Raw genomic sequence first — 21,680 nt, 5'->3', positions numbered from 1 at the left:
CCTAAATTTTGTGCCCCAGGCAGTGCCTTCCCCTCTCGGGCGGGGAATGAAACTTTTTCTCGCTGCTGAATCCCCGATAGAGCCTGGCACATTAATACTACGGTTCTCCGACTCAAACTTTCTTTAAGAACCGCCCCCAATGTCTTCCAGGACTCCAGGGACCCCCCAGCCAGGGCGCAGGAGGTCAGGGCAAACCGCGGAAAGACCGCGGCCCGGGTCTCCCCACCGCTCGCGCCTGCCGTCTCCAGGCCGAACCGCCCTGACCCTTCCGGGGCCGCAGGACACCTGTGACAGGCGAGATGGGCGGAGCGCGGGGAGGGGCAGAGCGCGGGAGGGGACCCGGCGACGCGCGGTGGGCGGGGCGCAGGGGGGAGGGCCCGGGGGCCCGGGAAGGGGGCGGGGCGGCTCGGCTCCCCCGAGGCGGGTGCTGCGCTGCGGCCGCCGCTGCATCTGAGGTCGCCTGTGTCTGTGAGTGTCTCCCCCCGAATGCGGACGCCCCTGCCCCAGCCCGAGGCAGAGGCCCGGGGAGTCTTGCGCGGCCCCGGCGCCCGGCGGTGCGAAGGGAGACCAGACACAGCCGCCCGCCTGCAGGTGACCATCCACCTGCTCACGGCCGCCCCCCTCCCCCGTCTCCCCGCAGGTGTCCGTGTGCCCGCGCTCACCACCCCCACGTCTCCCCGCAGGTGTCCGTGCGCCCGCGCTCACCACCCCCACGTCTCCCCGCAGGTGTCCGTGTGCCCGCGCCGGCCATGGTGGACGTGCTGGGCGGGCGGCGCCTAGTGACCCGCGACGGCGCGTGGGTGGAGGCCGAGGCGGCGCTGCAGAACAAGGTGGTGGCGCTGTACTTCGCCGCGGGCCGGTGCGGGCCCAGCCGCGACTTCACGCCGCTGCTCTGCGACTTCTACGCGGAGCTGGTGGGCGAGGCGCGGCCGCCCGCGCCCTTCGAGGTGGTCTTCGTGTCGGCCGACGGCAGCGCGCGGGAGATGCGGGCCTTCATGCGCGAGCTGCACGGCGCCTGGCTGGCTCTGCCCTTCCACGACCCCTACCGGCAGTGAGTGACGGGGGCGGGGGGACTGCGCCGGCCGCGGGTCCCCGCGCCTCCCCCGCGGTCGCCAGCTCTTTCGTGCCCCCGCCCCCCCCCGCCTTCGGGCCTCTCGGGTACATCACAGGCTCTGCTTCAGCTTCCCAGGGAGGCTCTGGCGGTGGGCGCCGGGAGATCCGCATCCCCAGGGAGGCTGGGCGAGCCTGGACCCCCGCTCGCCCCGTCTCTGACCTCGTGGGTGTGGGGCCCCGGGAGTCTGCATTCCTAACGAGCTCCGGTGATGCTGATGCTGCGGCGGACCCCACTCGGGGAACCGCAGCCGGGCGGCCCCACGGTGGCCACGCGCAGGGGAGACCCGGCGAGGGTGCAGAGCGGAGAGGGGGACCGAGGAGGCTGCCGAGTCAGCCCTGGAGGCCGCGGGCCGGTGACACAGGAGCAGTGCGGGGTTGGGGCGACGTACGGCGAAGGGGCAGGAGCTCCGGGCCGAGCAGCCCAGCGCCGGCCGCGTCGCAGTTTCATTTTCCTGGCAGTGACCGGAATTTGCTCACTGTGAAGGCGTCCCCTGCTCCTGTCAGTGTGGGGAGAAGCAGGTTCCTGGACTCATGGGAGGCAGGTGTCAGAGGCGACAAAAACCCTTGCTCTCTGGAGGGATCTCCCCCCGACCGGGCTTTAGAGAAGAAGTGACGATGTGGCGGGACCCTCAGCTTTGTTGGATTGTGGAGTTTATGAATGGACTAGAACATGACCTTAGTGCTCACTGGCTGTGCTCGCAGGCTGCAGAGGGAAGGAGGGAAGACGTGGGTGAGGGGGGAGGGCCTGGGGAGGGGGAGGTTGTGGGGAGGCTTGGCAGAGGGGGAATGTGGCAGGGCCCTGACTGTCTGGCATGTTGGGGTCTCCAGGGTATAAGCGTCCAGACTCAGGTTGATCACTCTTCACAAATGTCCCCTTAACAGAGGTGGAGATGAATTCCCGGGTTTGTGTTACAGGGCATGTGTTGAATTTTTCTGGGGATTGTTACTCAATTGTGGCATTAACCCTCAAGTTAATTATCCTGAGGAAGGGCCGCGGCCGGGCCCTGAGGTGGGGGCTGCCTCCTCCAGGCCTCACACATAGCAGGACTAGGAAAGTCTTACTGGTGACAAATCCAAATGACCCTGATTTACTTGTCAAAAGGATTCTTTGTAGCCTCTCATCTAGTGGTGGTTATGAAATGCGTTTTGATTTGCTTGGCACTTGAGTTATTCACAGCTTTTGAAAGAGTACACTTAGTTTTGAGAGTGACAGAGTGGCCGTGTTAGTCATTAGGCAGAGAGCTTAGGCCCCGAGGTTTGCTCGAGGGGCGACTGCGTGCCATGTGTCTAATTGCTGAGAGTAGTGGTACCTCACTCGAGGTGTGAGGACCCAGCTGATCTCTGAATTGGAGGTGCGTCCAGGGTTGTGTCCAGCCCTTTGCGTCTGTTGCCCCATTTCACAGATGGGCTCCTGAGGCCCAGAGGCCAGTGCTCCTGGCTCTGGACTGTCTTTCCGCCCCAGCTGCTCCCTCTCCAAGGGCCCTGCGGCACAGCCTCACCCGGGGAGGGCCTCACAGGGCTCCCTCTGCTCCGGATTATCCTGTCAAAGCCCCTGACGTCCACTGCGGGCAGCTGAGCCGCTCAGGGCATGGGCGGCTGCTCGGCCATCACGGCCCAGCCAGCTTGATCTCTAATCTCGGAGGAAATCCAGCCTTGTCCCTACCTCTTTCCATGCTGAACCTCGTTAACCCTGTCATCGCTGTTTGTAAATTAGGAAAACGGGATATTCTGGGGAATTCTTGGAGCTATGCCTTAAGTTTGGCTCGTCTCAGCCTGGATTTTGGGAATCAGATCTTGAGCAGAGTGGAAACAGCCCCCACCAAGGAGAGCTAGAGTGCAGGAAGCACCCAGGCGGCCTCTTGGGAAGCTCCCCATGTGTGCGGAGCACAGCACTCTGTGTGGTGCCAGGGGAGGTGGGGCCAGGACAGGAACCACCTGGTGAGGGCCCCCGGGCTGTCCTCCCTCAGTGGCCGAAATGCACCCCCGCCATCCTCTGGGCAACTGCTGACGCTCCTGCGGCTCCCACCGCAGAGCCCCCACAGAGTCACCCTGGGCACGGCGGGGGGCGGGACTGCTGCTGATCCACCTGTGGGAAGAACGTGCCCAGAGCCCTTGCCTTGTCCTCAGAGTTGTGTAGACCGGGCTTTCCCGGGCAGCCACACACAGAACACGGTGACGAGTGCCCCCATCCCGCCAAAGAGGACACGATTACTCCGTCCCTGCAACTAGAGGCCAGTGTGCGGGTGGGCTGAGCAGGGGGCCGACCTTCCCGGCCTGAACAGGGGACACCGAGGAGGGGCCGTCCTGCCCGGCTCCCTTCCCCATGTTCTGGGCCAGGAACCAAGTGACAGCTCCTGACTCTGCCAGCGGGCCTCCTGTTGCGTGCTGCTGTGCGTGTGAGCCCCGAGAGGTGGAGATGTTACCTGTGACTTGATGACTGTTTTTCCACAACACCTGCTCCCGCTCCAGCTCTGGAACATCGGCAGACCCCAAGGAGACCTGGATCAGACCCTGCCCCCCTCCTGCCCACTCTGGCCCTGACCACTGCACCCGGCCACGGGCCCGGTGGATGGAGCACCTGGACCTCCAGGCCGGCGAGGTTGGGTTAGATGGAAAAGACGATTGGCCATGCCTTTGTTTCTTGGGTAGAGAGCGGCTCCATTAGCACCGTGGACTCGGTGCTTCCGCCAGGCCCCTGACTGCCCTCTCCAGCCCTGTGTCCAGCCCTGCTGGGCCTCCTGACTCAGCACGTCCCTTGGGCACCGAATCTGCCGAGTGTGCGGCTCTCCAGTCTTCTCCATCTTTCTGCTCGTTGCTGCTTCCTTCATTTAGGTCCTGGACCGTTAGAAGGTTCTGACTGGTCCCCCGGCCTGGGTGTCCCCGTCTAATGGACTCTCCTTCTTGCACTTGCCTCATCTTGGGTCCTGCCGTGCCCACCCCGGCTCTCCAGGGGCTCCCCGGTTCCTGTTGCCCACGGGGCTCAGTCCACATCTTGCTCTGCCCTCAAGCATTTGACCCACACTCGCCTCTGGCCCCAGCCCTTTCCACCTGTGTTCGGGCCAGAATGGACAGCTGATGTTCCACAATACTCCACACACTTTCCCACTCCAGAGGTCGTACACAGGCCATGTGCCCCCAACTCTGGAGCCCCCACTTCTCTGCCTGGCAGCCCCCCCTCCTCTCTGCCCCTGGGGACACCGGGAGCATCACCAGGAAGGCCTGTGCCCTGCATAGCTCGAGCCCAGCGCTACCCCCGGGTTAGGAGTGTGTGTTTGGGGGTCTCTGTAGCCCCTAAGGTCGGACCAGACAGTGTCCAGTGCTTGGCACCTGCAGGGTGCTTGTTTGATGGACGTTGGAGCAAGTAGAGAGATTGCTTGGTAACAGTCTGCCCGTAGCCGAGATGGAAAGAGACCGGAGCCAGAAGTTGCCATGGCAACCCAGACTCGACTGTGCCAGAGACAAGAAGGCGCTGTGTCAGGCGAAGGGAGGGAGCCAGCGCTGCAGCAGCACCTAGCACCGAGGGCGAAGAGGAGCCGGGCTCTGGGATGTCCCTGAAATGGTTAACATGCTCAGTTATCACGGCTGCCTTCTGCCCAGCAACACGCCTTTCTCCTCTCCAAGGCCCGGTCTACTCTCTGGATGCAGCACCCAGAGGGATGGAGATGACTTCAGGGAGGAGGGTGGTTATGTGCCTCTCCTGTGTGGCTCCAAGGTTATGGTGTCCCCAGGCAGAGGCTGCTAGGCTGGGGATTTGCGGGCCCACACCAGGTGACTCTTTGAAGATAAGCTGGAGCAACTCAACGTCTATCCCAAACCTCGTTGCTCCTCAGAGCCCACCTGCCTCTCATCCCCCTGTGTCAAAGCTTTATTTAATGCTGCAAGTGATTACACCAACAACAGCAACCAAAGCTTGAACAATAAAGGTTATTGATCGGCTTAACTGCAACGCCCAGAGGGCAGGAGCTGGTCTTGAGGGAGGCAGGGGGCCACTGAGGACACAGTTTCATGGCTCTGCCTTCTGCCTTGTCTGCTTCATGCTCAGACTGGCAAATCCAGTCTCTCCTCATGGTGACAGAGTGGCTGCTGTGTCTTAGGCTGCACATCCTTACACCTTCCTCTTTCCCAGCACACAGGCAAGTGCTCCGTGGGGTCTCACTGGTTCTGAGTCTGCTAGTTTTCCATTCCCGTACTGGTTAGTGTAGCCAAGGGCCAGGGGCTGTGCTGACTGGGCACTTGGCCCACCTGGAATTGGGGGTGGGTCCTCCACACCAATAAGAACAGCCTGAGTTTATTGAGCTCTTAATTATGCACCACGCTCTTAGCTAAGCTATACATATATTGATCATTTCATCCTCACAATAGCCCTGGGAGGTAGGACCCTGGATCAGTGGCAGCAGCAGCCTCGGGACTCGATCAGGATGCAGATGCTGAGTCAGGAGCCAGGGGGGCTGGGGAACATGTGTGTGCACCTCCAGGAGACCCCCTCACCACCCTCTAAAGCCCTCCAGGGCCGCCTCCACCTTGGGTGCAAAGCCCCAGTGGACCACCCTTCCCTGTCCCCCGGGGGGCGCCGCCCGCCCACTGGCCAGACTGAAGCCTCTGCGGTAGCCCAGCCGCCCTCACTGCCAGCCAGGAGCCCGGCGGGCCGCTGGCCGCCTCCCGCAGCCTTTGTGCCGAAAGCCATTTGGGTTGTTTCCCTTTTCTTTATGTCTTTTTTTGTGCCTCTGGGGGAAGCAGTTTCTTAGGGTTTCAGGGCTTGTGCAGGACTTTGCAACGCTGGGGTGGGACATCCTCCTGTCTCCTCTCTCCGCCCCGTCGGCTTCCTGGACCCACGTGGCCTGTCGCTGCCGCGCCGGCGTGTTGCCTGGTCTGCAGTCTGGCGTCAGTTTGCGTCTCTCTGCGGGGCTGTCAGCCCTGCCAGTGCAGGGTCAGCAGGGCCCTGGCTCTGGTGTCCTTTTCACTGGGGATGGTCATTTTTACGTAAGAGTCGATGTCTTTTTTCCTTCTCATGTGAGTAGTGGACACGGTGTGGACCAGCTTCCAGGAGCCGCTGGGGTGGGGCCCATGGGCCGTGTTTCCTTAGGGAACAGGCTGTCCCATGGTTGTCGTGGGTTCCAGGAGTGACATCGGCCAGTCTGCCGTGTCCCTGGGCTGAGTCCGCGGTGGGCCGGGTGGGCCAGGTGCCTGCCTCCTGAGCTGCCGGGTCTCCTGTCCTGGCTCCGTCCTGGGAGAGCTCTGCTGTTTCCCGTTGTTCCTAAGACAGCTTTGGTTTTGTTGCTTCACTTCCTAGTTCAGTGATTTCTGCCCTCAGTCTTTCGCCTTCTTTCCACTTTCGTTGTGTTTGCTGCATCACTTTTTTTCTAGCTTCTTGGATTACCTGCAGAACTCGTCCACATAGAGGCCTTCCAGTTCCAGATAAGAAGACCACGACTTCCCAGCCGTGCCTAATTGTATCCACGGCTGGGATCCATAGTATATTCCATATTGCTCTGTTTTCATGATTTTGTGGTCTGCGTTGCTATTTCACATACAATATGTGGCTATTTAGTTTTTAAACCCATTCCAAAAAATTACTGGGGGGACGGGACGTTTCATCCGTAATGTTAATTAGCGTGTCCTTGAATCTGTAGGGCAGAAAGTCTAATAAGGCTTTGCATTTGTCTAGAACTCGTGGAATTTCAACGTTTACCATTATATGTACCCGATATTTTTCAAGCTCTTGAGAGGTAGGAGGGGTGTAAATTTATTGGGTTATTTGTGGGTTTAGAATTGCACTGTGCAGTACAGTAGCCACCAGCCACATGTGGGCTACTTAAATTTAAATTAAAATTAACTGAAACAAAAAGTTCCTCAGGCCCAGCAGCTCCGTTTTGAGTGCTCGGTGGTCACCTGTGGCTGTGGCTGTGGAATCGGGCAGACGGGTACAGAGCAGACACTCCGGGCCAGCACTGGCTCAGGACGGCTGGCAGCGAGGAGGAAGGAGGGGCAGAGGAGCCCCCAGCGCAGTAGGAGGGCGCGCCGGCCGCTGGGGTGGAAGGCTTTGCAGGCTCAGCCGGCACAGGGGGCCCCTGGTCCCCTCAGACCAGTGGCAGCCCACCTGTCCGGTGCCGACCCTTGACCCTCCCTCTTCTCTCCGCAGCGAGCTGAGGACCAGGTACCATGTCGCGGTCACCCCCAGGCTCGTGGTCCTGAAGCCGAGCGGGGAGGTCATCACCGACAAAGGGCGGAAGCAGATCCGCGAGCGGGGGCTGGCCTGTTTCCAGAACTGGGTGGAGGCGGCCGACGTCTTCCAGCATTTCTCCGGTTGAGCTGGGGGACCTTCGGGGACCTGGCCAGGTGCTCGTCACACGGGCTGCTGCAGCGGGCTGGCGAGGGAAGAGGAGCGTGCCCGGGCTCCCTCTGCCGGCGCCGGTGCAGTTCTTTTCCCAGCACAAGCCCTCCACTCTGGCAGGAGGAAAATGCCGCTCAGGGCGGCGCGCCGGCCCTGAGCCTTGTCCGTGGTCATCTTTATTATCCTGAGCGTAGCTTTCTCCACGTGAGCTTAAGTGTGTTCATACTGAGCTGTTGGAAATCTATGCAAAACATGTATTTATACAGGCCCTTCAGGTAAAATAATAGAGTTTTTGACACATTTTTCTGGAGATCTGTTTATTTTAATGATGTGCTTTCACAAATACATTTATTACTAAAGTTTGCAGAATCTCTATCCTTTAATAAACAAGCCTGTTTCCACCTGGAGCCTGCTGAGTGCCTTCTCTCTCATTGCAAACCAGGTGGTCTTATGAGGAAGGGAAGCCCTCGAGAAATATCTTCCTCAAACACTTTGTTGTGTTTTTCAAAGGTGCTAGTTTTTAATTGAGTCTTCTTGGGATTTTTTTCTTCTCTTTGTTTTCTTTTCTCACACTTTATTTTTAATAGCATCATAATATCTTAGAAAGAAATGAAAATTTGAAGCCTGCATATTCGTGTCTCCAACATCAAACCTCCACATTTCCTGAAAGATGCTGATTGATCCAGGTAAACAAAAGCCCACACGTAATCTTTGCTAATAGCAAGAGGGCTGTTGGCGTTCCGAGTACCAGACCCGGGGCTCTCCTCTCGCTGCCCGAGATGGGCCAGTCTCCTGGCTCCTCCAGCTGCATTCCGATCTGGGCGATTGGAATCATGAAATACCGGACACTCACCTCTAGCCCAGTTCCCATCTGCCGACCCGCTCGGATCGCTGGGTCCCTCAGCTGGGAATTTGGAGCAAGGCCGTCCCTTGTAGGACCCAGGAAGCCCTTGAATTCTGGTCTGTTGAGTGGTGTGGCAGAGTGGAAGGCGGCTGGTTGCTCTGGAAAACCCGTTTGATGTGACAGCTGAGTCCTCGGGGTCGGACCACGTTGTTGGCTTCATTAGAGCGGGGCTGGGGCTCCACGGCTCAGTCACTCGCACCCCCGCTTCCTCCTCTAGGAGTCAAATTCTTTCCATTGAATGAGACTCACCGTCATCAGAGGCCAGCGGTTGATTAAAGACGTATTCGATGGAGCTAAACTGGTCATTATTTGCCCCAGAAATAAAACATGTAAGAATGCAGTTTTCTTCCCCAAAAAAGGGAGGGCATATTCATTTAATTATGGCATTTTCTTCCAGCTTTATTGAGATATAACGGACACATAACATTGTATAAGTTTACGGTGTACAGCGTGAGGATCTGATACACTTACAGATCGTAAACCCATCAGCACTGTGGCTTAGCTACCTCCTCCATCCTGTCACATGGTTACCATTTCTTTTTTTGTGGTGGGAACATTTAAGATCTAATTGTGGTATTTTAAATCACACATTGTTGGCGGGGGGTGGGCATCTCTTGCAGGTGGAATGTGCACAAACTGTGTGTGTGTGTGTGTGTGTGTGTGAACCACAACCGCAGACTTCTTATAAAGTGGAGATACGTCCCTCCAGGTAAACATGCCACGTGGGAGCCCAGGACCATGCTGACCCTGTGGGCTGGGCTGCTGTGGGCTGGGGGATGCACGGGGTCATGTGGCACTGGAAGCCCATGTGACCCACCGCTCTGGGCACTGGTCTTCCTCCAAAGCACAACTGCCCGCGGGCAATAGTAATTTAAAAGGAATTCCACCTGCTACCTGCATATTTGAAAAATAGTTAAGGAGGTCCAGCCACAACCCAAGGCTACACCGCCAGAACTCACGTGCTGCTCCCAGATCCCCCTCCAGAATCTTCTGTCTGCTCCCCGAGGCAGCCCACATGGCTTTGTTCCCCTTCCCCTCCCCTTCTCTCTCAATCCCTGTCATAGAGCTGTGGTAGCTCCTTGTCCCCATGCTGAGTCTCCTCTCGGGGACCTGGGCTGACACGCAGGGCTTCCTCGTGGCTGGGGAGGCAGCAGGTCACAGGGTAAAGAGGGCATCCTCTTCTCTGCTGCGGGGTGACAGGGAGAAGGCTCAGGACCCCACAGACCACGTCTCCATCCATCTGGTAGGAGACCTCTTGTTACTCCAGGCAAATAGGAATCCTCGGGATTAAGGCCTTGTGGTTTGGGATCAGCGTTCTCAGTGATGGGGCATAAGTCATTTCTCTTCCCATGTTCTTACTTTCCTGTTTTCTTTCTGAAACAGGAAGGTCATTATCTTTATCTTCTTTTCCTTACATATGTGTCATGATGATTTTATTTGTTATGAATAATCATCTTTGTTTTGGGGGAGAAATGCATTGTATTAATACAAGGTTTTGGATATTAATTAGTTCATTCATTAGACCAGCATCTGGTGCTTGTCAGGCATCTGGGCTGGCAGACGTTAAACATGACAGTGTAATGGCCTGTGACGAGGCTGGGAGGGAGCTCGGGGAGCTCAGGTAGGGTTGGGGCTCAGAGGAGAGGGAGGCGGGTGGAGCTCGGGGACCTGCAAGGAGGGCTGCCTATCTGACACCTCGGCTTAGTCAAGATCTCAGCAACCCTTGAGAGCAGGTCTGAGGCTATCCCCAGGGGCGGCGTATTCCTCCATGTTGATAATGACCATCTGCTGTGAGTTGCACAGAGAATGTCTCTCTGCATCCAAGGAAGTCCCTTAGGAGTGTGTCTGCACTGCAGAGCCCTGGACCTGACGGCGATGTCACCGCGCTGGCTGAAGGCGGTGGACTCGCCCAGGATCCGGCCCCCTCCCCGCCAGCAGGCTTTGCTCCAGGGTCTTTTCCTCAAGCAGCCTCACCAGCCTCCTGCCTCACATGGTGCTCACTGAGTGGCCTTCCTGGAAGAAACGATATAACCAACTGGCTGAAATAAAGCCCCAGGGCGACAGGACAGAAGGGGATGGGGTGGGGATTTTTGTGGTCCATGGAGCAGGTTTTGTGGGAAAAGGTTTGTGAGGCTTCGGGACAGGAGAAAAGAGGCAGCATTTTTAGCCTCGGCCAACATCTTTGCGGGCTGCTGTCTCGTCTGTAAGTGTCCCTGACGAGGCCCCTCTTTCCTCCTCCGTCTCCCAGCTTTGGAAGGGACCTGGAGAACCACAGACTCAGGTGGCTCCCTTCCGGGTGGGCGTCAGAGCCACCTGCTGAGTTCCTGTGGGGACGTCAGGCCCTTCGAGGCTGCTGTGTCAGGGCACTTATGCCACGAGGATGGTGTTCAGGTGCCGTTGATTAGACAGACGCACACATGTGAACAAACCCCCTTTGCTGTCCGAGTTCATCCCACTTTGCATAATCGATGGCCTGGGAACGTTCTTCCTTCCTCTCTGCGATCAGGGCTGTGGAGCCCACCAGTAGCCCGGGACAGGCCGGGACCAGCCTTGGGAGCAAAGGCCTCGTCTGCAAACAGACCCCGACCAGCCTCGGGGTGACAGATGTGCCTCCAACCCTCACCCTATGAACAACTCACCAGGGTCCCCTCCCTGCAAAGAATTCGAGTCAGAAGAGGAATGTGGTTTACCGGTGGTGGGGGGACAGTTCATCCCCCTGTCTTATGATCAACAGCTGGGGCCACCCTAATGACCTTGTTTGACCTAATCCTCTCTGTAAAGGCCCTGTCTCCAAGCATAGTCATGTGCTGAGGTCCTGGGGGTCAGGGATTCAACACAGGAACTTTAGGGAAGGGGGTCACAGCTCAGCCCACAGCATCCACACTCAGCTCCCACAAGTGCTCCCCGCTGGGCAGACGGACACACCTCCTCGCATGTAGTACCCCCTGAGCTTCCCAGCAAACACAGACAACCCAGAAGTGACAGGGGGAGGAGGAGGGGGTCCAGCCAGCTTTGCAGCGACCTATTTCCCTTCAAGACCACCCGCTCTCCTGTCCTGCCCGCCCGAGGTGGCCTCTGAGGTATGGGACAAGGAGCTCGGGGCCTCTGCTCAGGGCCAGACAGGTGGACATTGTGGCCTACAGGTAACGTGGCAAGTGCATGGGCGCCACCAGGAATGACAGCAGCCCTCTGGAGACGGGAGGCTAAGTGTAGGCTAACCCAAGATGCCCGGCTCTAATGAGACCCCAGAGAGGCGGCCACACAGGGGATCCCCCCTGAGACGTGGAGCTTCGCCACCTACCAGGCTCGGTCCTCTGTGAGCAGCCAGCCACCACTGCTTGCCCCTCCAACAACAGCGACGACAATAGTGGTAACTGCAGAGGGCTTGCTGGTACCCAGGCACATTCACCATGCGTCTCATCCCCTCGGTGTGCAGTGGGCCTGGGCGGTCAGCGCCTGCAGCAGCTCCGGGCCCAGCTCTGAGCAGGGATCCCCACTCTGCAGGGAGGGAGCCCCCGAGAGGGCTCGCTGCCTCCTCAGCTCGCTGTCCCAGCCACTTCCGTGCCCCACACCGAACAAAGGTACCCAGTGGCAGGTTTGATCTAGTCTTGAGAACGTGAAGGGTTTGGCTCCAATGGGACTTGTAGGATGCAGTGTTTGAGAGTCTGGGGGTCTCCAACACCTTCTCAGGTTAACTCAACAAAGCCGGGCGGCCCTCCCGGGGTGGCACAGGCCCTTACTTTCCCCCAGGCCCTTAGAGGGAGGGGGGGCACCTGCCTAAGGACCATGGTCCCCAGAGGAAGGCCGGGGCTGGCAGAAACCCTGAGCAGAAAGGGAGCCTGCTGCTCTCTCAGGAATAATTGCAGGGCCTCCACCATCAGGACCTCTGAATGCAAATCTTCATGCAGAAGTTTAAACCATTTCCAGCGAATTCCTTCTCAGTGAAGATGTTTTTAAAAGGCCCGGCCACCTTCTGTAGGACAGCCCCTCCTGGACCAGCCGGACGCCTCCACCCACCAGCTCTGACCTCGCTGCCTGTGAACCCGTCTTCACTGTGGAGACAAACCTCCCGGTTCATCCACCCTCCACCTGCCGCCGGCTCCTGCCGTCCCGAGGGGCTGACCCCTGCAGTGTGGACTGGAAGGCCCCGAGGCTGTGGGGTCCGGGGTCACGCAGTGCCCTCGGGGTGAAGGAGCAGGGCTGTGGGCGTGGAGGGGAAGCACGGATTTCTTTCCCAGGTTACAAAATCTCAGGCTGGCTCGAGAGCTTCTTAAACTCAACCCCACAAGCAGAGGTGATAAATAGAACTTTTATGACTCTGGTTTACATAAAAAATGAAGGTTTCTGTGACAGAACAAATGGACAAGTAACTAAGAGAGAAGACAGCTGCTGCCGAAACCACCGGGAGGCTCCTCCCCACGTTGTCAAAGGAGCTCCCACAGGTGACAAGAGAGGACGGTGGGGAACGTGCAAGAGGCACGAACAGGAGGGTTACAGAACCGGGGACCCAACAGGCTCACAGGCCACGAGAAGACGTCCTCGCAGGGGAAATTTTGCTTATTGACCAAATATTAAAATACACTTAGACTGAGGGCTCTCACGTGTGGGGCCGGGGTTGAAACATAGAGATAGGCCGACCTGCCCCCGCTCGCCGCTCTGCACACCGAGGCACACACACGCACGTGCAGGCAGCGCCCTAGTCTGACCTCTGTAGCTTGTATTTCTCCCTTCACGGTGTCCGTTGCTGATGTCTTCCTATTTGTACACTGAGCTCTTCTCCCATCTTCCCACTGCTCAGGCCTAACGTCTAGGCTCCATCTGCAATTCCCGTTCTTCCCTGGCACCCCACACCTGGCTCCTCAGGGCTCCTATCTCCAACCACCCACCCCTCCCAGGTCCACCACCAGCCCTTGCCCCAGGACCCCGGCCTCTCACTCGGACGGTCACTGTGTCCCTTGGCTGGGCTCCCGGCCTCCACTCCTGACGCCCTAGGATGTGTGGTCCACACAGCAACTAGAACGGTCCTCTGGATGTTGAAATCTGATCGTGTTATTTCCCTGCCTCTCAATGCCTTGGACTAAAGCCCAAGTCTTCCCTGTGACCACCCACTGCTCTCCTGTTTCTCTGCACTCACTCGCTCCACCCCTGCCACACCACCCTCCTTCCTCTCTCCCTGGAGTGTCCCCGCCCATCTCTCTGCAGCACTCACCCTCCAAATCATCCACGTCTGCCCACACGGCTCCTCGGAGGCTGCTTCCCTGACTGGCTATCCAAACGGCACCCAACTCCTCAAGTGCTGACTTTCATCAAAGCCCTTCTCTGAGGTGATCAATCTGTCTGTCTAGCTGTCTATCTATCTATCATCTAGCTATCGTCTATTCTGTCTTTCTATCTATCTATCTATCTTTCTATCATCAAGCTATCTAGCTATCATCTATTATACCTATCACCTAGCTATCATCTATCCAGCTATCGTCTTTCTCCCCAGACAGAACGTAAGTTCCCTGAGAGCAGAAATTCCATTCACATCTGGGTTGTAGACCTGGTCTGTAGTGGATGCTCCACGGCTATTTGTTGACGTGCTGAATTCTTTTCCTGTCTACTGAGCACTTCCACACGGGGGCACAGCACGTTCTGTCCAGTCCTGCATCGGTGGACTTGGTGCCAGTCTTGACCTGTTACTGCAGTGAGTGTCCTTGTGCACACGCCTGCCAGCACTTTCCTTGGAATACAATGAATTTGTAACGAATTGGTAAAGAATAAAAAGGTAACCCATGCTTATGTTTCTGACCGACATGCTGTTGTCCTGTCACGATTTAGGGAATAACCCGTCTTTCTCCTGCTGTGTTAGTAAGGGCATTGAACTGTGACTTAAAACACACAAGCTTTCCTTGTCCGTGTGACAGTCCAGCAGGGAGCGGTCCAGAGGCCGGGCGCCCCCGCCTGCTCCCTCCGGTGCTCTCCTCCCTAAGGCCCCGGGGCGGGACCAGCGTGAGGCCCGGAGGCGCCCACGCTCTGAGCTCCAGGCGGCCTCCCTCCCATGACCCTGAGCGCCGGGGTCTCCTTACAGAGCCTCACCTGGTCCCCGCCCTGCCCTGGGTGTTTTCTTCTCCTGTGTGACCACAGGGTCCTCCATGCGTGCCCCAGGCCTCCTGCCGGGGGAACCTGGGGAAATGACTTGTAAGTCAGAGATGACCCAGGGCGTGGAAGTGCGCACCAGGCACCCGTGGGTATTTGGGCACCCGAAATGTGGCTAGTGTGACTGAGCGACTGAGTTTTTAGTGATGCTTAATTTTAATTAATTTACATTTACATTTAAATGGCTGCACGTGGGTAGTGGCTACCGCGTGGGACCGCACAAGAGAATGCACACTCGGAATTCTGCCTCGGTCTCCCTGGCCCAGACTCAATCACGTGGCTGCACCTGAGCGTGACAGCAGGTGCAGCTCTGAACGCAGCCCTGGGGCTGCTACTGAAGGGGCGACACTGGGCCCTGGGGGTTGGTCAGCAAGGGGGCCGCAGCCATGTCTGGAAGAGTCGCCCTGCCTCGTGTTTCTTCCCGTGTTTATATCTATTCATGTCTCTTCCTGGTCTCTCCAGGTGGTACACCTGTCGGTTTGTCACATCAAACTGTTTCAATTTCTACAACTTTATAGTGTGTTTTAACATCTGGTAGAGCTAATCTTCCCTTGTTTTTATTCCTATTTTTCAGAATTTTTAAGTTCGTATTTTCAGAGTTTTGTTATATGTTTAGTTTTTCCATAACAAGCTAAGCATCAGTATCTTGTTCAAAAGGGAATCCTGTTGTTTTCACGTGGCTCCACATTTAATTTACGATACGTTTGGGGAGAGCCGACACCCTCAGTGTCAGAGCTTCTGTCCCCTGGGACCTGCTGGCCTGTCACTCAAGTCTGTTTCCACCTCTGCTGCAGTTTTAGTTTCTCCACACAGCCCTGCTCGGATCTTGCTCCTTTGCACACGTTTGTTGCTGTTGCCTTTGTAAAGAGAGCTCTGTTCCTTTTTTTTCCCCTCAAGCTGGTTTTTATTTATATGTAGAAGGAAGGCTCCTTCAGCACGTAGACGTGTCAGCAGCCACCTTACGTTTTACTGTGGTTCCTCGGGTCCCCCGTCGCGTCTGGATTTCCTGAGCACGTGTGGCACTAGCTTCCAGGGATGATGGCTTTGCCTTCCTCTTCTTCACAGCTCTCATCTCTGTGTTCTTCTCTTACCTCAAATCAACATTTTTTAATGGCAGAGAATGATGAGAATGTTTCACTATCAAGTTTGATATTTATTTTTGGTTTAAGATATGCTTTTTATCATAATAAGAAAATATCTACTTATTAAGTGTTTTTAAAATTTAATCAGGAACGGATACTGAATTTTTAAAAATGCCATTTTAGCTTTTCCGCAGATAATTACATAGTTTTTCTTCTTTGACTTCTTAATGTGGTAAATTGTGTGAATAGATGTCCTAATTGGAATTATCCTTGCATTCCTGAGGGATAAATCCTACTTGGCCATGGTTTATTATTATTTTAATGAGCTTTGGAATTAAATTTGCTAATATCTTATTGAGGCTATTTGCAGAGAGGTTCACACATAAGATTGCTCGGTTTGTGCTATTTTTTGTGCACCAGGTCTTGCCATGCACAGCGATGTGCCCCCCGAAGCCTGCAGACTTCTTCAGGGTGCAGACTCCGGTGCCCGTCGGGGCGTCGTCCCCTCTCCAGCCTCGTGTGCACTGTGTGGCTTTTCATGGGGCGGAACTCTTGGTTTGGCTTTTCTTTTGGCGAAGGGGGCGGGGACACGCCGCTGGGGGTTAGATGCTCTATCAGATGTAACGTCTGAGGCGCCTTTGTTCCAGGCCGAGCCCTCCGCTCCTCCTTCTGTGAAATGGAGACGTTATCGCCCCTCCGCATGATGCTGTTGGGATTAAATGGGTCACTAACATGCAGACTTCCAAGAACAGCGCCCGGCGCCCAGTATACGTTATTGTAAGTGTTTGCTGTCATGAGGATGAATGCTCCTATTCATTTGTTAGCCCCAGAGAATGCCAGGTTTGATGGGAGGAGCCAGTCCTGCCTCGATGCCTTCCATCTTCAGGGCTGGGGCTGCAGGTGTGCGGGAAGGAGCCTCCGAGTGGAGACCGGAGCTTGGAGCCTGCGGGTGGGAAAGTCGCAGGGGCGGCTGAGCTGGCCCGAAGACTGGAGCCGTGTTTCCTGCTAGCTGAAGCCCTCTTTCTCTCCTCCCGCCGTTTGGGGCTGTCGCTTGCCTCGCCAACCCCGGGCGCGAGTGCAGCTGAGCCGGACCTGCCACCTGATGTGGCAGCTGCCCTGGCAGAGCTGCTGTTTCCAGGTGAGGGCCAGATAAACTTGGGAGCCAACTCCCGGGTCAGCGCATTTAGTCCCGTCCTGTGTAATTCATCATAGGCTCTGCTCTGCCAGTTGGAGTCTCAGAGCCTCGAGCATGTGGGGATGTCCCACCCAATAAACTGCTGCCCTGAGGAGACTCGAGGTGCAGGCTTCCCCCAGAATTGGCCCCCCGCACACATCTCCGCGGAGACCCTGGCCAGACAAGGGAAGGTCACACCTACCAGAGGGAAACATCCTCCCCATCACAGGACACTCCGGCAGGGGCTGAAATGTGTGGTGAGCGCTTGGTTACAGAGCACCCGGCTTGGAATCCTGGCTGCGTGGCCCGTGTCCGAGTCTGCCTTCCAGACTCAAGTGGTCACTGACCGGATGGAAAAGGTGAGTAGATGTCCAGAGTCTGGGGGATGTGATGTGTGTGCCCAGCGAGGGGGGCTCTTCCTGTCCGAGTGGCCTGCAGAGATGGTTCCTGAGACAGGAATGGGGCCTGGGGGGCAAGGACAGGACAGGGAGAAGACACCTCCATTCCCTCCTGGAGCCAACGGTGGTCAGAATGTGGAGGCAGGAAAGGACCCCAAGGGGTAAGCGGAGTCTTATGACAAGGGAAGTGGGCGTCAGGCCGGTGAGTGCGACCAGTGCCAGGCCTGGGGTTCAGGTGGAGGGCTGTTTCCCCGGGGCCTGAGGATCCTTACTGCAAGGAATGCAAACTACAAGAAAGAGCAAAAGATACAATCCTTGGTTATTGTGATATATGACAGCTCAAGTGAAAGTAGGAGATGGACCAAGCCCCTCTTGTGTCCAGGGGAACCACAGCCCCCCGTCTCAGGGCCCCCTGCCGAAGGATGTGTTGGGGATCCAGATGCTGGCCCAACCCAAAGGACAGCCTCTGGTCTCAGAGCCCTTTCCAAAGGAAAACAGTGTCCTGAAACAGCAGGTGACCACGAAGACTAGACTGAGGGCCACAGTAATGGGGGCAGACAGGGGGCAGAGGCCTGGGACTTGTGCCAGCCGAGGGGAAATCCTGAACTGGCTATGAGGAAATGGGGTGAATAATCAAGGGTCAAAACAAAGGTCTTCAGGCGGCACTCTCCAAGGTTGAGGGGACGAACGGGAGCCCCTGCTGGCCCTCAACATCCAAGGCCCTAAACACATCTGCTTTGTCACTCTGGTTTGGAGGAATTTGGAAAGGTCCAAGCCAACGGTGGCAACAGGGCCCTGACCTGCAGTTACTGAGGTGAGGGTCCTGCAATTGAATCAAGAGGAAGATTGACAAACAGGCCAGCGTCCCTTGGCTGGTCCCCTGCTGGGGACCCAAAGCCATGTACCCACGAGTATTACATGTCCGGGGTGGAGAGTTTCTGGGACTCCGAGACACGGAGCCCCATGGGCTGTGGAACCAGAACCCCTTCGTGGTCCTAACAGAGGCTACAATTACGTGGAGAGGCCACAGGAACGCCTGGGCTCCTAAGGTGGCAGTTTGGATGAAAATTGGAACATTTCAGCAGGCTTTATGTGAAGAAGTTGTGTCTCTCTCACCTCAGTGTTTTCTGGGGTGTTGTCTGGCGGGGGACACTTCCCCTACCTAGTATTGTAAAACCAAAACTTGTGGGCGAAGCCCTACAGTTAGGAACACAGGGGCCGGTGGATCGCGGGGAAAGTTTGGACAAAATCTGGCGTGTCTGCACAGGCTTCGTGGGACGAGGCTGCATCTCTGACCAGGTCGTGTGATGGGGGCAGATGTTTCCTCTCCCAGCTTTGTGACAACATTAATGGGATACGTTGACGGGAACAGCGAGACTGTGGGAGCCCCCACTGCTGGAGTGCTGGTGTGGACAGTTCTCTGTACAGCAGTAGCCTGCCTGAGGCGGAGACTGCGGCTTGTGACAGAGCCTGCGAGCGCCACCCAGCGACAGCCACTGGGACGTGGGCTGGAGAATTTCCATTCCAGGGGCAACAGCCAGCTTGCTGTCCAACATTAACTGAAACTGCCCTATGACCAGAGGACACAGAATAATCTTGAAATCTGAAACCCCCACGACGTCGTGGGTAATGTTGGAGAAGTGCTCCGATAGAGAGGTCAGCACCCAGAGGACTTCTGTGCTAAGATGGAAATGGAGTGCAGAGGACCATGCCCGGTCGGGGGATGCAGTTACTCAGCATCTCAGAAGCAGATCGGCAGAGTCCCAGACCCGGAACGTGGAGTGGCGGCTGCCAGGGCTAGGGAGGAGAATTTCGGAGTTGTTGTGTAACGGGTGTGAAAGGGATCTGGAGATCTGTTTCACAACAACGTGAATATACTTGACCCTACTGGACTGTACACCTAAAAGGGGTTAAGATGGTAAATTTTATGTTTCGAGCATTTTACCACAATTAAAAGAGCAAAAGATCTGTATAGATATTTCTCCAAAGAAGATACACAAACAGCCAATAAGCACATGAAAAGATGCTCAACATGGTTAGTTATCAGGGAGATGCAGATCAGAACCACAATGAGACAGCCCTTCCCAGCCCCGAGGCCGGCTGTCTAGAGACTAATAGCAAGTGATGAGGGGACTGGAGGCCTGGAGCCTTCTCACTGCTCCTGGGAATGTAAGATGAGGCAGCCTCCTTGTGAAACGGTGTCATAGTTTCTTTAAAAAGTTGACATAGACTTACCATTTAGTCCAGCAATTGCACTTATATATACACCAGGAGAACTGAAATCATCCGTCCATGGAAAAACTTGAGCACAAATGTTGATAGCAGCGTTATTCATAATAACCAGACAGTGGAAACAGCCCAGGTGTCCATCAGTCAGTGACCAGATAAACAGAATGTGGTCTATATGAATGCTGGAATATTATTCAATGATAAAAAGGGATGAAACACTGACACACACTACAGCCTGTTGTATGTTTCAAGGTGGATGAACCTCAGTGAAAAGGGCCGGTCACAAAAGACCGTATATTGTATGATTCCGTCTATATGAAGATGTTCAGAACCGGACATCTGTAGAGACAGAGAAAAAGTGGTTTATTAGGACTGGGGAGGGGAAAGAATGTGGGAAACGGGGAGTGAGTGCCCGTGGAGACAAGGTTTCTTTTTGTGGTGACAGGTGTTATAAAATTAGATTGTGGGGCTCTGAGAAAATCCTAAAAACCATTGTTTTAGACACTGGAATGGGTGAATCATATGGTATGTGAATTATGTCTCATTAAAAAATAAAACTAAACTAAAAAAAATCAAAGAAATCCTTATGGTGCATCTGCTCTGCTGGAGACCGAGGGGATGAGACAGACGAGCTCTCCCTCCGCAGGACCTGACGGCCCACGGGAGGCGGCCTTGTCCAGGAAGAAGAAATAAGGGAGCCGCCCGTGGCCTGCTGTGCTGAGTGTTGTGAGGGAAGACCCCAGTGTGAGGTGGAGATCTGGGGATCTGGGGGTGGCTTCCTTAAACAGTTATTCAGGGCGGGTCCCCGGGAACAGCAGTTTTCAGCTGATCTGAAGGGGGAAGGAGGCAGCCTGTGGGAGTGTTTTCTGGGCTTGAAGGTGTTCCTGCAAGCCTGCGTGACCTGCTCCGTGTGTTCTGGAAACTTGGGTGGGGGATCTCGGCAGGCTGGTGGTCTGATTCGGGTGACTACAGATGCCATCCTGAGGGCAAGACCCCAGGGACAGAGATCTCACTGTCATGCTGGTTCCATGCCCATCAGATGGCTAGGTTTAAATCATTCCTTCTTGATAATTCCTTAATTGATTTTTACACCACATTTTTAAGCTTAAAAAAGATTACCAAAAAAAGTGATGTTAAGCTCCCCCTTTATTCTTGTGAATTAGGTGAGAGAAGATGCAGAAGAAGACCCTGGAGAGTTGGGTGTGGGCCCCTGCAGGGCCTGTGTCACCCACCCCAGATTTCATGGCCGAGGACTGAGCCCTCCTGGGCCACAGGGTGGGACTGGAATGCACGGGGGTCTTGACTTTTTTACACCTGCTTCAACAGCCGGCTTCTCCTTTCTCATGTTGAGGCGCCCGTCAGATCGCAGCTGAAGCACGTGGCGTGGCCCTGGGCCCCCTGGAAGGATGCTGGTCAACTCACATCTCCTTGGATGCGAGGGGCCCCCCAGAACTGGGAGGAGAGGACGAGCCCTGCTCTCCGTGGGACTGTGGGGCGGCCTCTGCTCCCTCTTGGACTGTGGGGGGCAGGAGCCTGAGTGCCCGGGCCTCCCCAGACCCCCCTGCCACACCTCCACCAGAATGTCTCTGTGCACCCCCCTTGACTTCACCATGGTGCAGGAGTTGCAGCAAAGAGGGGTGAGCTGTCCCCCCACGTGGTGGTAGCTAGGGGGTCCCAGCTTCTAGCGCTGAAATGTGTCCTGGTCCAGGCCTGAGCCCCAGGCCAGGCTTGTGGCTGAGACCCCATGGGCACAGAGTGGGGTAGGGGCCTCATGATGCTGTGTGTTGGGGGGGTGGGCACAAGGGCAGAAACCTGGGGGCCTGGGGCAGGGGGTGACAGAGAAAAGGAGCATGGACAAAGAGGAGTGTGACGGGAAGGAATAGGGAGGGAGGGGTGGAGGAGAGGAGAAAGGAAAGGGGGAGAGGAGGGGAGCGGGGAGGGGAGGGAGGGGAGAGAGGAGAGGGGAAATGGGAGGGGAGGCGGAGATAACTGTGCAGGAACCTGTTGAAGATCAGAATCAGCTGCCCCAGGAGAGGGAGTACCTGTCGGAGCCCCGGACACAGTGAGAGGCTGCAACACACGGATTTCTGAGCGACTCTTGGCACCAGGACGAGGAATCACTCCCAGTTCTTTTCCTTTATGCTTGTCTCTGCTGTCAGTGGCTTTTCCTCACACATCCGTGGCTCAGTGCAGCCTTGAGGTCTAAGCTAGGGTTTGAAATAAGATTCGGCATGAACACAGCCTTCGTATGAATACCGTGTTACTTCTGAGGAGAAATGTGTGGGTTCTGGCTCTGAGAGTGCGGAGACCC

The 21,680-nt window shown here is 56.1% G+C and overlaps 1 protein-coding gene across 1 annotated transcript; it reads left to right on the top strand.

Annotated features, from left to right (window-relative positions):
• The first annotated feature begins 695 nt into the window (after positions 1 to 695).
• On the top strand, positions 696 to 7,851 carry NXNL2 (nucleoredoxin like 2). The gene is made up of 2 exons (XM_004442742.3): positions 696 to 1,051; positions 7,253 to 7,851. Exons 1-2 carry the CDS (start codon positions 750 to 752, stop codon positions 7,419 to 7,421), a joined length of 471 nt encoding a protein of 156 aa, XP_004442799.1. The 5' UTR covers positions 696 to 749; the 3' UTR covers positions 7,422 to 7,851.
• The last annotated feature ends 13,829 nt before the right edge of the window (positions 7,852 to 21,680 follow it).

The sequence above is a fragment of the Ceratotherium simum genome, chromosome 20 (assembly GCF_057802395.1).
Source record: "Ceratotherium simum simum isolate JZ-2026a chromosome 20, ASM5780239v1, whole genome shotgun sequence".
NCBI classification, from domain to species: Eukaryota; Metazoa; Chordata; class Mammalia; order Perissodactyla; family Rhinocerotidae; genus Ceratotherium; species Ceratotherium simum.
Note: the sequence above shows the minus strand (reverse complement) of the source record. Positions and strands in the feature narration are given on the sequence as shown.

Excerpts from the sequence above, each read along its gene's own strand:
- NXNL2 (XM_004442742.3), top strand. The coding sequence starts at position 750 with ATGGTGGACGTGCTGGGCGGGCGGCGCCTAGTGACCCGCGACGGCGCG. Across the intron at positions 1,052-7,252 it reads TTCCACGACCCCTACCGGCA|CGAGCTGAGGACCAGGTACC; the intron begins GTGAGTGACGGG and ends TTCTCTCCGCAG.